Genomic DNA, 14,673 nt, shown 5'->3' with positions numbered 1-14,673 from the left:
GAAACTTCCTGATGGGAGACAGTTACTTAACAAGCTGCTCACTAGTTAAATATTAGAAAACATGCATCAAAAATCTCATTGGGGTACCCAAGCTTTGTGTGATCATTTTCTAAGGAATTATGGGTGTATTGGGATTTTTGGATTGGCAAAACAAGGAACTGAAAGATGTATAATCTGCCAAAAGGTAAATAAAAAGGTAATGAGGAAAACAACATTAGGAGGTGGGGAGTTAGCTCTCCGACCATTTCAAAGTGTCCAAATAGATTTTACTGACCTTCCCCAAGTACAGAGATGGAAGTTTTTATTAGTGATAACAGACCATCTGACTCATTGGGTGGAGGCTGTTCCCACTGTCAGAGCCACAGCCAATGTGGGATGTAAAACCCTTTTGGAACAAATTATTCCCAGGGATGGAATGGTTAATAGGATAGACTCGGACAGAGGAACACATTTCATGTCAAAAGTCTTACAGCAAATAACTCAAGGCTTGGGGATAAAATGGGAATTACACACCCCATGGTACCCACAGAGTTCAGGCTGGGTAGAGGGAATGAACCAGACTTTAAAGAGAACTTTAACTAAATTAATCATTGAAACCCAAATGTTGTGGGTAAAATGCCAACCTTTGGCTTTATTGAGGGTTCAGACCCAACCCAGGTCAGACCTGGGAGTGTCACCTCATGAGATGATGTTTGGGTTACCCTTTCTGACCACCCAACATGACACAGCCACCTCTGACCTCGGGGAAATGGGTGTTAAGAAATGTGTCAACACAATTGCAAAAACCCCTGAAAATTTACAGTTAAAATGGATAATCCCACAAACCACACCTTTAGACTTTAAAATCCACAACATCCATCCAGGGGAGTGTGTACTGGTGAAAACATGGAAAGAACAATCTTTAACTCCAGGATGGGAAGGTCCTTTCCAGGCATTGCTGAGCCTGAGGCTGTGACCCGGAGCAGGGAACGAGGGGGGATCCAGCCAGCAGCACCAAAGGACCCCTGGAGGAACCGAAGGAATGGACTGTAACATCCAAACCAGGGGACACCAAACTGACTCTTCAATGGGGACTGGGGGGTGATGAACTGGGAGGACCCGAATGATCCAAGGGAGGTACAAAGAATCAAACCTAACTGGGAAATAAGGCCAAGCTTCTGTCAGTGGTTTCAAGTGCAGCCTGGACAAGTTCTGAGACACCTCTGACACCCTCCTTGGGGAGGAATACTTCCACTTCAAACAAAAAGAGGAGCAAGACTGTTTTGGTCAGAGCATTCTCATATTTTGGCCTTAGTCTGTGACTTACACAAAGAAAAACAGGAGTTAAAACCTCCATCAGAGTCATACCATACACCCTGTCTGATTCATCACAATAACAGATATGCTAGCCGGGTTAAATGTAAATGTTTAAATTATAAAAATTTGCTATTGTAATTCACTAAAGTGACACTCTCATTGTATGAAATGCCAAGTGCCAAATCTATTCCCTACCCTGGTAAGAAATAAGAACGGTTGAAATGGTAATTTTGGTCTGTGGATGGGAATTACTAGTGCCTGTTGAGTGGGAAATACCTGAGGAACAGTGGGAAACCTGGAGTTAAAAAGTGTCACAAAGGATTTGCCTGGAAATTAACAAAGAGGAATTGACAATTGACAGTTGAAATAGAGGACAAGACCGGGTGGCCACTGTACTGGCCACCAAGAAGATCATCTACTCCTGCTGTGGGTACAACCCCACAGGCCTGGGAGGAGGGGGGATAAGCCATACAGGACCTCTGTTATTCCTTTTCCTGTCACTCATTTTCTGTCTTTTCCCTTACAGGATCCCAGCAAAGTCATGTCACAGGTGTTACCGAAAGCTGTACATGGAAAGACACAGAGGTTCCTTTTTTATCCCTCACACTCATGTCAACAGCCACTGTTATAACCCATCCAAGTTGGTAATTGTGTGCACAATGGGGAAAAATATTGGACTGCAGAAAACTTGGGAACAAGTGGTAACAGGTTGGGAAGTAAATGTCCAAAAGGGGAGAGATGGATTTGTTTCACATATACAATTGGGAATAAAATCCAGGATTTGGTAAAAGAACAACTGGCAAGCAGAAAGACAAAGTCAGCACAGCAATCTAACTCTCTGCAAATTTCACTTCAAGATTTGTATATAAAATTGGACCAGCAACTAGGAAAAGAAAAAGAGACTTCAAGACTGAGGAAAAATCTGTTTGTGGAATTGGGGAAGGGATAAGTGAGGAACTCAACATAGCCAACTGCTGGGTCTGTGGAGGGGCTTTGGTGTCAGAGGAATGGCCATGGAAAGGCAGTAGCTCAGGCCCAGTAAAACTCCTTAAGTGGAACCAGACAAATCTAAAAGGGGAAAACCAGCCAGAAGGGTGGATTTTAAGCTCAACAGTGATAGGGGAAGAATGTCTGGAGCACTGGGAAAAATTTTCTTAAAAAGTAGGAAACACTCCCTGTAAAGGCTATAAAGCTAGCAATAGAACTTTCACATGGCGAATCCCAGAGGAACCAACTTGGTATTGGACTCAAAAGAAAACGAAAGAGGAAAACTGTAGATATAACAACAAAGTTGGAATTTTTTGATGCAATGATAGAGGAAAAAAATCCTTATTTTGGGATCTCAGAAATATCCAAATTTTGGGAGAATATAAATCAAAAGGACAAGGATTATTAGAAAGTACCAGATGGCTTATTTTGGATATGTGGAAAGAGAGCACACCCAAGACTCCCCTCTAGGTGGAAAGGGAGCTGCACTTTGGGAATTATACAACCAGGATTCTTTCTTTTACCAGGACCAAAGGGAGACCAATTAGGAGTGCCAGTTTATGAGGACTTAAAAAGGAATAAAAGGGATTTGATTGGAGGATTCCAAAAATGAGATGAGGAATGGCCCTGTGAACACATATTGGAAACATATGGGCCAGGCACCTGGGCACAGGATGGGAGTTGGGGACATCAGACCCCAATTTATGTGCTGAACCGCATCATAAGACTCCAGGCTGTTGTAGAAATAATAACAAACAAAACTGGTCAGGCCTTGGAATTAATATCAAGTCAACAACGCCAAACAAGGGCCGCAGTATATCAAAATAAGTTAGCTTTAAATTATTTACTAGATGAAGAAAGGGGTGTTTGTAGAAAATTTAATACATCAGATTGTTTGAAAATAGATGACAATGGAGATGCTGTTCTGGATCTAGTCAATGATATCAGAAAAGTAGCTCATGTACTGGTCCAAAAGTGGGAATCAATGCTAAAAGCCAGCTGATGGGATAGCTATTGGGAATAAAATGGCAGAAAAACCTAAGATTTTTTTCTTTTATGTGCTACTGCTGTTCTGATATTTCTTCCTTGTTTGATCCCGTTTTATTTGGCTGATCACAAACGTAGTTCAAGGCATGCAAGTAGTAACAATGCCCACAGACCCAAAATTGACTACATCTGGAACAGCACAAAAGATCATGGTGTTAAAGAAACAAAATAATATAAAAGACCCCTTTGAAGAAGCAAAATTGATCTGTGAAAAAAATTAACAAATAATAGAAGCTAGAAAACAAGGAATATGGCTCAAGCCAAATGAATTATAAAAGCAAGAGAGGGGAATTGTTATAAATGCATATTATATAGTTGCCTTTTTGCAAATATTAACATGACTACTATATGTGTAATTGTACTGTATTATGTTTGATTAATAGGGTTTAGAAAGGTAATGAAAGTATATTTTCTGATTATACCAGAGAGTTAACAGTAAAAGACTAGGGTTTTTATCTCTTCTTTGTAATGTCTAAACCAAGCCAGAAGTTATGAGAGAGGGGGTCACCTTGTGACCCTTCATAAAAAAACCTGTTAACTTTCTGTTTTCTTATCCAAATAAAATGAACCTAAAAAACCTCAAGAGAAAATTTATACCCAGGTTACCAGACAGAGTAGAGCCACCCACAAATAAATCTATTTGATAAAATGATCGGGGATACTTAAAACAGATCAAAAAGAATGTTTGATTAACATCTATTGAATATTCAATACAACGATCCTTAAAGATAGAAATCCCAAAGAGTGAAGGGTGCTGCTGGCTGACTTTTTGCCAGGCACCCTCGGCAGAGATATTTTTTGTCTCCTAATTGTCTATTTTATTTTTTTATTAAACTTACAAATTTTTAAAAACGAGTAGAACTCGTTTTTCACAAGGTTATGTCTAGGACTCAGTTAACTTTGTACAAGGTAATGCTACTGAACTTTAAACTGGCCTTTAGGGCTTTTCTATCAACTACAACAGTCTCTTATTTGCTTAAGGCACTCTAAGGCACATTTTTACTCACCTAAAACTAAAACTTACATTCCCACTCCATGTCTGTGTGGCTTTATGCATCTCAGTTTCTCCCAGGGTTTCAAACCAACCCCTGTGACACATTCTTACATGTGGCCAGGGTGCAATGAGCCCCATGAAGATGTATCAAACCTGAGGGTTGGCCTGTAACCTCCCAGAGTGGCTTCATGATATTTGCCAGAGGGCTCTTGGCAAGAAGAGTGGGTTTCCTAAAGCAAAAGTTTTAATAAAAAACAAAATAACAAACAATACAGGAACAAAAGAAAAAGCTGAGCACAGGTGTTAGAGAAGCCTCTGACACTGTGCTAAGACACCTTAAAAAGCACCTGAGCTCCTTTGTGCACCTTCGTAAACACTCAACGTTTTGGGAGGGACAACCTGGCCTGCTGCCAATAGAAGCAGCTACAGGTTCTGAAAAAGATTTCCACAGCCCAACCAGTGCCCCTGTGCTGGCTCTGGGGCAATTACAATGGGAAGAGCATGGGAAATTCTAGTTTAACTTCCTTATATGTTCAAAGGTAAACCAAAATTCTTTTCCTTATATAGAAACAGCTGCTCGTGTGTGGGGGTGCATTCCTACACCCCTGCATTCCTTCCTGCCTCGAAGCCTGCATGCATGGGGTCCTGGGACATTTCTATCTGGTTTCCAACACCCATCCCTGCTCCCACTGTCCCCATCCCTGTCCCCATTGTCCCCATTCCCATTCCTGGCTCCTAGAGAGGAGCTGCAGGACACTGGAAGAGGGAACCCGGATTCATTGCCCAAAGAGGGGTATTTTCACACCAGCACTAAAGCATTGGGAATATCTTGGCTTTAAAACATTGGAAAATGGTAAAATGATCCATTAGCAAGAGCTGTGGGGTGGGTGGGAGCAGAGGGATCAGCTCTGCCGGCAGCTCTCGGCTTTCCTGGGAAGAGGAAGGGGCTGGATCCAGCTCCGTGGATTGCTCAGGCAGTGACTCCTGCTGGGATGAGAGAGGGTCACGGTGTCACCTTGTCCCTGTCCCCATCCCACAGGATGGACCTCGCTGGAGCTCATGGAGAGCAGGAGCTGCTCCAGAATCCCACCTGATCCTGCCCCATCCCTCCTGCCCCATTCCATCCCACATGATTCTTGTCTGGAATCCAGCCCTGACCCCTCCCCATCCATCCTGCACCAATCTGGCTCTATCCATTCCACACCAATCCTGCTCCACCCATTCCACCTGGTCCCGCTCCAGACTCCAGCCCTGATCCCACTCTCCAATTCCATCTGATCCTGCTCTGGATCCCTGCTCTGATCCACAATCCCTCCCTGATCCCAGTCTGTCCATCCTGCCCCGATCTCCCTCTGGAATCTCACCCTGGTCCCGCTCCACACCTGCAGTCAAGCCGTTGGCTCCCACATCTCTTCCTGCAGAAAGAGAAGATCCATGAGATTCCAGCACAGATCACACACCAGGATTAACCCCAGGATCCATCCTGGGATCTGCACAGAGGGGATCCAGAGCTGGATCCACCACTGGGACTCACCGGCTGCCATGTTGTATCCATCCCTGTCCCTCCTCCCTGTGGAAAAACAGTGGGATCAGCGTCAGTGGCACAGGATTCCTGGATCGGTGCCGGGTGGATCCATGCCCCTTCCCGACCCCCATCCCCTGTGTTACCGGATTGGAGCTTCCAGACAATGAATCCAATGAGGACAGTGAGGATGAGGATGGCAGCGATGACGGACACAGCGACCACCACGGTGAGATTCCCGCCAGATGTCGGCTCTGGGAAATGTGGGATGGTGAGGAGGGGAAGGGGAACCCCCGTTTGGGAATTCCCAATAATTCCCACATTGCCAGCCTCACCCCAAGCGAAGATCCTGGGCTCCAGCATTCCGGGATGCTCCACCCGGCACCGGTACTGCTCCCACTCCTCCGGCAGCGCCTCGATCCTGGCCCAGGTGTGGAAGGTGCCGTCGCTGTTGGGAACGATCCCGCCCCACTCCGTCTCCTGATCCCACATTTCATCCCCCTTCAGCCAGTTGACTGCGATGGTCCTGGGGTAGAATCCGTAGGCGTGGCAGGACAAGATCAGCGTCCCGTGTTCCTCTTTTCCAGACACATGGACATCAGGGGGCTCTGGAATGGGATAACGGTGAGATGCATCCATGGAATTCCATGGGAATGGGATGGGGGTGGGATCTGCCCATGGAATTCCCACTGGATTGGGATGGGGGTGAGATCTGCCCATGGAGTTCCATGGGAACGGGATGAGGGTGAGATCTGCCCATGGAATTCCAACAGGAATGACTGTGTTCTGCAATCCTTCATTCCCAAATTCAAATTCCCACCTACCTTTGCGCTCCAGCTCCTTCTGCCCATATCTGACATATTTCTGGAGCCATTCAGGGCAGATGTGCTTCACGTTATTTGTCCACCTCTCAGCCACGGTCCCGTCCTGTTCCCAGCGCCTCCTGGTGATCTCAGCAGCGCCGTCGGCCGCCACAAATCTCCCGGATCCCAGATCAAGGGAGATGAAATCCCACCCATCGTAGCCATGCTGGAAGGCTCCACGGACACTCCCGTCGGACAGGAGTTCACAGCCATAAAGCCACTGTATGGTGTGGAGACCTGGGGGGGATTGTACCCACAGAGACCCATGGAATTGTGTCCCAGCCCCACAGAGCCCCATTCCAGCCCTATGGAGGTCCAGAGTCTAATGGAAACCCACAGAGCCTTATCCCAGCCCCTTGGACCCCCATGGATGCATATCCCAACCCCATGGGATGGAACCCCAGGGATCCCAACCTGGCCCCACACATCCCAGCCCATGAATCCATGTCCCAAACCCATGGACCACAAGAAATCCCATACCATACTAATGGATCCCCATCTCAGCCCCTTGGAGCCCTGTGAATCCATACCCAAGACCTACAGATCCCATTCCAGCCCCATGGATCCAATCCCAGCCTCAGAGTTCCCAGCCCAACCCTACACTTCCCAGCCCAGGCCCCACAGATCCCCCCATTCACCCTTGCTCTGGTTGTACCGGTCCTGCAGTATCTCCAGTTTCCTGGCATTCCTGTGCTGCCACCTCTCAGCTTTCTTGGTCTGGCTATCCCAATATCCCGGTTCAGCTCCGTCCTTCATCCACTGTGTCAGTGGCTCCGCCCGGCCCCGCTCGCTGTCGTAGCGTTCAAAGGGGATCCCATCCACAAACCCCACGATCATGAACTGGGGAATCTCTGGGCTGGGCTCTGACACTGCCACAGCCAGGTAATGCAGGGAGTGGAGAACTGGGGGGACACGGAGATTTGGGGGGTTGAGAGGTCATGGATTGTTGGGAAAGATGGAACAGGAAGAACTTATGGATATGATTGTCTGGCAAGAAATACTGCAGATGTAAAACTTGTGAGTGCAATAGAAATGAAAGCCAGCTTTGACATGTAGGCATGGGAGGCAGGAAAACGGTGATTAGCTGGAGATGGGTTGAAGGACAGGAAAACAAAAGGACTCAGGAATGCAGCCTTTCCACCTGCCAAGGCATCAGGGAGAAAACAGATACGAGAAATAGTCATTAGAGTTTAGAATATAAAATGACATGGTAATATAGTAGTTCTCATAGGCTGCATGCAAAGTTTGTAGGTTTTGTATCTTGCGCCGGTTGGTCACTGTGAATTAGAATATTCAACACAAAAATAGAGATAATGTATTGTAACAAGGTCCTCTCTCTCTTGCTTCTGCTTTTTCCCCCACGCTGTCTTGCCCTCTTTTGCTCTTGCTTTTTCCCCACGCATTTCCGCCCTCTTTTCCCCTACTCTCTTGCTTGCTCTCTTCCCCCGCTTCTACCCCTGAGCTCTCTTCTACCCTCTCTCCCCTCTCTCTCTCGGGGCTTCCCTCCAGCCCAGGCTGGTGGCTGAAGGCAAAGCCCTCTTTACCCACCACCCTTGGAATAAAGCCACGTGTTTCTAGAATATCTCAGCTCTGCAGAGCTCCTTGTCCCTGCCGTCCATGGATGCTACTACAATGGATCAATGAAAGGGGAAATGGGGAGAGCTGGGAAGGGGTTTGGGGATCCCAGGGCCAAGGAAAGGGTTTGCAGGGCTGGGAGAGGTGGGATGGACAGGAAAGGGCGTGTAGGGGGGTCCCGGTGTCCAGGAATGGGGGCTCAGGGGTTCCAGGGTTATGGAAGGAGAAGGGAGAGGTGCAGGTGCAGAAATTCTTCCGTAGACAGCAGGGACAAGGAACTTTGCAGACCTGAGATGTTCTAGAAACACGTGGCTTTATTATTACAAGGGTCGTGGGTAAAGCGGGCTCTGCTTCCAGCCACCAGCCTGGGCTGGAGCAAAGCCCTAAAGAGAGAATGGGGAGAGAGAGATAGAAGAGAGCTAAGGGGTAAAAACGGGGCAGGAGCAGGGGAAAAACGTGGGGAGAAAACAGGAGCAAGTGAGGTGAGAGAGAGGAGAGGAGATGGGCCGAGAGGGTAAGAGAGCTAAGAGAAGAGAAGTAAGGGAAGAGGGGTGAGAGGGCCAGAGGAGAGAGGTAAGGGCAAAAGGTAGGAGAGCCAGGACAAGAGAGGGGAGAAGAGAGGAGAAGAGAGCAATCCTTTTGTTACAATACATTATATTTTTTTTTCTGTTGAATATTCTAATTCACATTGACCAACCGTCGTGAGATCCAAAACCTACAAACTTTGCATGCAGCCTATAAGAACTACTACATTACCATGTCATTTTACTTTCTAAGCTCTATAGACTTCTTTCTTATGCACTTGTTCCCTTGTTTTCCTGTCTTCAGCTCATCACTGTCTTCCTGCCTGCCATGCTCACATCTCGAAACTGGCTTTCATTCCTATTTCACTCAGGTTTTACATCTACAGTATTTCTTACCATGCAGTCATATTCATAAGTCCTTCCTGTCCCATCTTTCCCAACATGCAGGGACTGGGAGAGGTGGCATGGGGGTTCCAAGGGATCCCCAGTCCCAGGAAAGGGGGTCCAGGAGTCCCCAGTGCCAAGAAAAGAGGAGTCAAAAGGTGGGAACAACCGAGAATAGGAGGGTCGGGGGTCCATGATGCAGAGGAAAGGGGGGACTGAGAGCTGAGAAAAGCAGGAATAGGGGTTCAGGGGGATATCAGACTAAAGGAAAAGGAGGGTCTAGGGATTTGGGCAGCCAGGAAGGATGGGAAACGAGGTGCAGAGAAGGATTGGTGCAGGAAAAGGGGGGGCAGGGGGATCCCAGTGCCCAGGGATGGAAATTCAGGGGGGTCCCAGGGCCCAGAATCCCCCCAGGGATCCTCCACAACCCCCCAGGGACCCTCCCAGGCCCCCTGGGACCTCCATGCACAGGGTGCAGAACTGGGGGGATGCAGAGATTGGGGGGTCTGGGGGCGTCCAAGGGTCAGGAAGCAGAACCGGGAGAGCCGGGAAGGGTCCAAGGTTCAAGGAAGGGACTGGGAGAGGCGGGATGGGGGATCCAGGGGGTCCCTGTGCCCAGGAAAGGGGGGTCCGGGGGTCCCCGGTGTTGAGGGAAGTGGGGTCTGGGAGCTGGGAAAGGCAGGAATGGGGGTCCAGGGGGTCCCTGGGTCAGGGAAAGGGGGGTCTGGGGCTGGGAGAGGCGGGCGGATCCCGGAGGCGCAGCCTGGGCAACGAGAAAGAGAAAGAGACCGAGGGAACGCGCTGGAGGAGGGGACGGGGCAAAGGGGGAATTCCAGGGAATTCATCTGGATCCCATTGGATCCCCCTGAGATCCCCCCGAGACCCCTGGGACGGCCGGGACCCTCCGGGACCCCGTTTGGGAAGCGGCGGGAGCGGAAAACGGGGGGACACGGAAAGTTGGGGGATCTGGGGGGTGCAAAGGTGAAGGAAAAGGGCGGGTCTGGGGTCTGGGAAAAGCGGGATGCCCGAAAAGGGGGTGCAGGGGGGTCCCAGTCCCGGATAAGGGGGTACAGGGGGGTCCCGGTGCGGGGGAAGGGGATGGTGGGGGGTCACAGGACCCAAAATGGGGCTCAAGGGGGTTCCCGTGCCCGGAAATGGAAGATCAGAGACGTCCCGGTGCCCGGGAATTGCCGTTAAGGGTGGTCCCGGTTTTGGGGTTCCCACTCACCTCTCGTGGCGCCCACAGGGTCCCCCAGGAGCCCCAAGATCGGCCCCAGACCCAGCGCTGGAGCCATCGCGCTGCTCCGCTGCGGCCCCGCCCCCAGAGCCGCCTCCGGCCCCGCCATTGGCGCCGCTATTTCGTGCTCGCCAATGGTGACCCGCTCTATCAGTGACGTCACCGGTCGCCGGGCAGATCCCGGTCTCGCAGGTTGGCGCGGAAGTGGCGGGACCGAGGCGGGACAATCCCAGAGAGGAGCGCACGGGGCAATCCCAGAGAATTCGTCTGGATCCCTCTGGATCCCCGCTGGACCCCCCCGGAGCCCTCTGAGAAACACCTGGGACCCCTCTTAAAAGCGCCGGGAGAGGAGAACTGGGGGGGACACGGAAATCTGGGAGATCTGGGGGTGCCAAGGTGAAGGAAAAGGGCGGGTCTGGGGTCCGGGAAGGGCGGGATGCCCGGGAAGGGCTGCAGGGGGTCCCGGTGCCGGGTAAGTGGGAGCAGGGGGGTCCATTTTGGTCAATTTTGTGTCCGTTTTGGTCCATCTTGGGGCAATTTTGAGTCCATCCTGGATCTATCTTGGGTCCACCCTGGGTGCATTTTGGTCCATCTTAGGACAGTTTTGGGTCCATCCTGGGGCCATTTTGGGGCCACTGTGGGCCCATCTTGGGTTCATTCTGGTTCCATTTTGGGTCCATTTGGGTTCATCCTGCATCCCCTTTGGATTCATGTGGGTCCATTTTGTGGACCCACAAACCATTTGTGGGTTTATTTTGGGTCCATTCTGGGTTCATTTTCGGTTCATTTTGGATGTCTTGGGTCAGTCCTGGTTCCATTTTGGATCCATCTTGGGTCCATCCTGGGTCCATCTTGGGTCAATCATGCGTACATTTTGGATCCATTTTGAGTCCATCTTGGGTCCATCCTGCATCCATTTTGGGTGCATTCTGGGTCCATCCTGGGTGCATTCTGGGTCCATTTTGGACCCTTTCCAGGCCCAAGTTAGTTGAAATCTCATAGCATTTTGGGTCCATCTTGGGGCCATCTTGGGTCCATTTTGGGTCCATCCCTGGGTCCGTCCTGTGTCCGTCTTGAGTCCATTTTGGTCCAGATTGAATCCATTGGGTTCATCCCAGGTCCATTTTGGTCCAAATTTTTTGCATCTTGTGTCCATCCTGGATCCATTCTGGGTCCATTTTGGTTCCATTTTGGTCCAATTTGGGCTCATCTTGGGTCAGTCCTGGGTCCATTTTAGGTCCATTCTGGGTCTATCCTGGGTCCCTTTCAGGTCCTTCTTCCATCAGTGCTGGGCTCATTTTGGGTCCATCCTGACTCCATCTTGGATCCATTCTGGGTCTGCTTTGGGTCCATTTAGGTCCATTTGGCTCCATCTTGGTCCCATTTGGGTCCATCCTGAGTCCATTTTGGGTCCATTCTGGGTCCAGCTTGGGTCCATTTTGGTCCATCCTGAATCCATTTTGCATCCATCCTGTGTCCGTTTTGGGTCCATGCAGGGTCCATTTTGGGTTCATTTTGGTCCATCTCAAATCCATTTTTGTCTGTTTTGGGTCCCTTTTTGGTTCATTCTGGGGCCATCCTAAGTCCATTTTGGGTCAAATTTATGTCCTTTTTGGGTCCCTCCTGGATATATTTTGGATCCATTTTGGGTCCATTTCAGGTTGATTTTTGGTCTATCCTGGGTCCATTTTGGATCCATTTAGGTCTCTCTTGGGTTCATTTTGCATCTATTTTGGGTCTATCCTCATTCCATTTTGGATCCTTTTTGATCATTTTAGGTCTTATTCAGTTCATCGTGGGTTCATCCTGGGTTCACCCTGAGTCCATTTTGGGTCCATCCTTGGTCCATCTTGGCTCAGTCATGGATTCATCTTGGGTCCATTTTGCGTCCATCTGGGGACAATTTTGGTTCCATCCTGGATCCATCTTGGGTCAATCATGAGTCCATTTGGGGTCCACCCTGGATCCATTTTGGGTGTGTCCTGGGTCCATCTTGGGTCAATCATGGGTCCATTTTGGGTCCATCTAGAGATAATTTTGAGTCCATTTTGTGTCCATTTTGGCTCCCTCCTGGGTTAATTTTGTGTCCATTTTGGTCCATCTTGGGTCCATTTTGCGACCATCCTGGGTCCATTTTGGTCCATTTCAGGTCCTTTTTGGTCCATCTTGGCACAATTTTGGGTCCCTCCTGGGTCCATTTTGAGTCCATTTTGGGTGTGTCCTGGGTCCATCTTGGGTTGATCTTTGGGCTACGCTGGATCCATCCTGGGTCCATTTTGTGTCTCTCCTGGTTACATTTTGGGTCTATTTTGGCTCCAATTTACATCCATTTTCAGTCCCTCCTGGATACATTTTCCTCCATTTTGGGTCCATCCTGGGTCTATCTTGGGTCTAGTTTTGGTCCATCCTGAGTTCATTTTGGGTCCAGCCTCGTTCCATTTTGGATCCATTGTGGTCAAGTTTGGGTCCATTTTAGGTTCGTTTCAGTTCTTCCTGGGTCCATCCTGAGTCCATTTTGAGTCCATCCTGGGTGCATCGTGGGTCCATTTTCATCCAATTTAGGTTTATCTTGGGTCCATGCCGGGTCCATTTGGTGTCCATCCTGGGTTCATTTTGGTCCATCTTGGATCCATTTTGGGTCCATTTTTGGTCCATTTTGGGTTCATTTTGGATCCATCCTGGGTCCCTTTTAGGTCTACCCTGGGTCCATTGTGGGTCCATATTGGGGTCATTTTGGGTCTATGTTGCATCCATTTCGGATGTGTCCTGGGTCCGTCTTGTGTCCGTTTTGCATCCATCTTGAGTCTATTTTTCGTCCATCCTGGATTCATTTTGGGTCCAATCTGGGTCCATCTTGAGTCCATTTTGGTCCATCCTGAATCCATTTTGCATCCAACCTTGTTCTATTTTGGATCCATTTTGGTCAAGTTTGGGTCGATTTTATGTCTGTTTTGGTTCATCTTGGGTGCATCCTGGGTCCATTTTGGGTCCATCCTGGCTCCATCCTGGGTGTATCTTGTGTGAATCCTGGGTCCATCTTGGGTGCATTTTGGGTCCATTTTGGGCCATACAGGGTCCATTTTGGGTCCATGCTGAGTCTATTTTGGGTCCATTTTGCGACCATGCTGGGTTAATTTTGTGTCCATTTTGGTCCATTTTGGGTTCTTTTGGTTCCATCCTGGGTCCATAATGGTTCTATCTTGGGTCCATCTAGGAACAATTCTAGGTCCATCCTGGGTCCATTTTGGGTCCATCTTGGCACAATTTTGGGTCCATCCTGGGTCCATTCTCGGTCCATTTTTTGTCCATTCTGGGTCCATTTTGGGTCCATCTAGGGACAATTTTAGGTCTATCTTGAATCCATTTTGGGTCCATCCTGGGTCCCTTTTGGGGCAAATTTGGGTCCATTTGGGTCAATTTTGCATCTATTTTGGTTCATTTTGGATCTATTTTGGGATCATCCTGGGTCCATTTTAAGTCTGTTTAGATTTGTCCTCATTGCATCCTGGATCCATTTTGCATCCATCATGGGTCCATTTTGGTCCAATTCAGGTTCGTCTTGGGTCCATCCTGGTTCCATTTTGAGTCCAATTTGGTCCATCCTGGATCCATGTTGGAGCCATTTTGGATCAATTTTGTGTCCATTTTGCTTCCATTTTGGGATCATCCTGGGTCCATTTTATGTCCATTTTGCTTCCATTTTGGGATCATCCTGGGTCCATTTTATGTCCATTTTGCTTCCATTTTGGGATCATCCTGGGTCCATTTTGTGTCCATTTTGCATCCCTTCTCGGGTTTAATCTGGCTGTTTCTCACCCGAGATTCCAAGGCTGGCTGGTGGTTCGTGTGGGCGCGAAGGGAGTGATTTTCCCTCTTGACCCCTGAAGGATTTAGGGTCTGCTGTCTGACTCTGTGTCTCTGTGTTCTGTGCTGAGCTCGGTGCTCGGTGTTCAGAGCGAGAATGATGAGGAGTCTCAAGGTCTTGGTTTTCTGGTTTCTCGCGTTGTTTATTAGTTCTTATCTTACAATTCTGTGTGTCCGGCCAAGGTGTTCACAGCAGCTTGGACACGAGGTGACTCCCCCTGTGATGGGAGGTCACTGCCTCTTATACAGATCACTACGTACCCATTGTTTACAATTCTGTGCCAATGTCTATCACCTGCACTAACAGGGTCATGTCTACTCTGATCCAATCCACTGAAACTACTTTGTGCCCACGTCACTGCAGACAATGGATGCCAAGG

At 48.9% G+C, this 14,673-nt stretch overlaps 1 protein-coding gene across 1 annotated transcript; it reads right to left on the bottom strand.

The window, feature by feature from the left end:
* Positions 1-837: 837 nt before the first annotated feature.
* LOC310923623 (class I histocompatibility antigen, F10 alpha chain-like) lies at positions 838-10,487 on the bottom strand (the record flags this gene model as incomplete). Its single annotated transcript, XM_083885549.1, has 8 exons — positions 838-1,295; positions 5,707-5,739; positions 5,859-5,894; positions 5,993-6,100; positions 6,182-6,454; positions 6,671-6,946; positions 7,348-7,611; positions 10,421-10,487. The coding sequence occupies 8 exons, from the start codon at positions 10,485-10,487 to the stop codon at positions 1,291-1,293; spliced, it is 1,062 nt and encodes a 353-aa protein (XP_083741675.1). The 3' UTR covers positions 838-1,290.
* Positions 10,488-14,673: the final 4,186 nt, after the last annotated feature.

This window comes from Zosterops lateralis (assembly GCF_965231275.1).
Source record: "Zosterops lateralis genome assembly, contig: HAP1_HAP1_SCAFFOLD_145, whole genome shotgun sequence".
NCBI lineage: Eukaryota > Metazoa > Chordata > Aves > Passeriformes > Zosteropidae > Zosterops > Zosterops lateralis.
The sequence above is the reverse complement of the archived record's forward strand: the minus strand, read 5'-3'. Positions and strand labels throughout refer to the sequence as shown.